This window comes from Amphimedon queenslandica, unplaced genomic scaffold, assembly GCF_000090795.2.
Source record: "Amphimedon queenslandica unplaced genomic scaffold, v1.1 AMPQUscaffold_13024, whole genome shotgun sequence".
NCBI lineage: Eukaryota > Metazoa > Porifera > Demospongiae > Haplosclerida > Niphatidae > Amphimedon > Amphimedon queenslandica.
The window spans coordinates 9353-11108 of record NW_003546740.1 but is presented as its reverse complement, the minus strand read 5'-3'; the positions used below and the strand labels follow the sequence as shown (position 1 = coordinate 11108).

Below are 1756 nucleotides of genomic sequence, written 5' to 3'. Positions count from 1 at the left end.
TTAAATCATTTTGTCCTGCCATGGTAATGCTCCCTTGTCCGAGTTGAAATACTCGCATAGATAATCCCTTATTTCTTTAGCCTTGGCTGTGTAGTTATTACTACCTTGTCTTTCAATGTCGATAATTCCTGTAGGCTGTTTTTCAGTACGCCATGATCCTTGTATAGTGCGATAAGTAGTGGTGTCTTCTGCATCAACGCTTCCAGGTGGTGATAAACATGTCTTGCTGATGAGGATCGCAAGAAATTGTGTAAAGAGCAGCAAGCTAACACAATAGTTTCAGCTTTATCAGGGGACAATCTTATAGGAGTCATAAATACTTGAAAGCGGTTTGCTAGTATACCAAAGGCATTTTCAACTATTCTTCTCGCACGGCTTAAACAATAATTGAATATACGTTTTTCCTTTGTTAACCCAATTTGAGCATATGGCTTCTGAATGTAGGTCTTCAAAGGAAAGGCTTCATCAGCCACAATCATGTAGGGTAAAGGAATGCCGTCCTCACAAATAGGAAACGGTAAGGGAACGTTTAGGCTATTGGTTTCTAAAGCAGCACATAGACTTGAGTTTCTTCCATTGCATCCGATATTAACATATGTAAACTTGTAGTCTGCATCCACCAAGGCTAGCAGCACAATACTAAAAGTATGTTTATAATTGAAATAATAAGACCCACTATTGGGTGGGGGACGGATTACGATATGCTTCCCATCCAAAGCACCAATACAATGAGGGAATTGCCAGTATGTTTCAAAACCAGTAGCAATTTCCTTCCACTTGCTGGTTGTGGTTGGTACCTACAATAAATAATGATGTATTTCAAAGCAATATAATTGTATGCTATACAGTGATGTACATGGTACGATTATATTAGCTTGCATGCATAATTATGGGCATACATAACTTATTATGTACAGCTATAGCGCTACACTGTATAATATAGTATTTACAAAGTAAACTTTGTTATATAGGAGGAAGATCAAGAAACTGATGAGAGTAGTATGATGGAAGACAGTGGTGACTGTGGAACATGTGATGATGATAACAATGAAACAGAATTATCAAATAGTAGTCTGCAGCAAGATATGGGTGCTGATCAAGTACGTTCCACGAAGCGACCAATTTCAAAAGGGAAGCAGTCTGCCTCAAAGTGTGCCAAGTCAGTTAAAAAAGAGAACCCCGAAGACATATTGTTAAAAAAAGCTATTCAATGTATGGAGAGAAATACCGACAATGACTTACAAAAAAAGGATGCAGACGATGTTTTCGGTCAGTACATTGCCACTGAACTGAAATGTGTACATGATATCAATCAGAAGCAAATTATCAAACACAGAATTCAATCTGTACTGTTGACAGCATTAGTCCCTGGAACCTCAGACCCACATTTTTCCTACCCAAATTCATCGTCACCTTGGCAAGCACCGTTTCAATCCTTTTCATCACCTGGACAAAGTTGGCAAGGTTCTCCTTCCCCAACTCCATCAGACTTCAGTCATGTCTCAGGCTCTTCAATAAGTTATACACAACCTCCATCTGCTGCATCAAACAGTGCTATTAATGATAAATAAACAGACATCTGTCCCGTGTGACATCTACAAATACTTATTATACAGTGTAACTCTACATAGCAACTTTTATACACATGAAGGATTCTTGGTTGATAATTATACGTTCATTAAGAATACATGTATTATAATGTAATTTATTATACCTCAATGAAGCTATGTAAACATTTCACTATTGCACCACACGT

The 1756-nt window shown here is 37.8% G+C and overlaps 1 protein-coding gene across 1 annotated transcript; it reads right to left on the bottom strand.

Annotated features, from left to right (window-relative positions):
* On the bottom strand, window positions 1-858 carry LOC100640935 (uncharacterized). Its single transcript, XM_011408353.1, has 3 exons — window positions 847-858; window positions 271-797; window positions 1-226 (listed from the first exon to the last, which is right to left on the bottom strand). The coding sequence occupies exons 1-3, from the start codon at window positions 856-858 to the stop codon at window positions 1-3; spliced, it is 765 nt and encodes a 254-aa protein (XP_011406655.1).
* Window positions 859-1756: the final 898 nt, after the last annotated feature.

Bases quoted from the DNA above. Each gene is read 5' to 3' on its own strand.
- LOC100640935 (XM_011408353.1), bottom strand. The intron at 227-270 runs GTTAGCTTGCTG...GATCCTCATCAG, and splicing joins GATAAAGCTGAAACTATTGT to CAAGACATGTTTATCACCAC.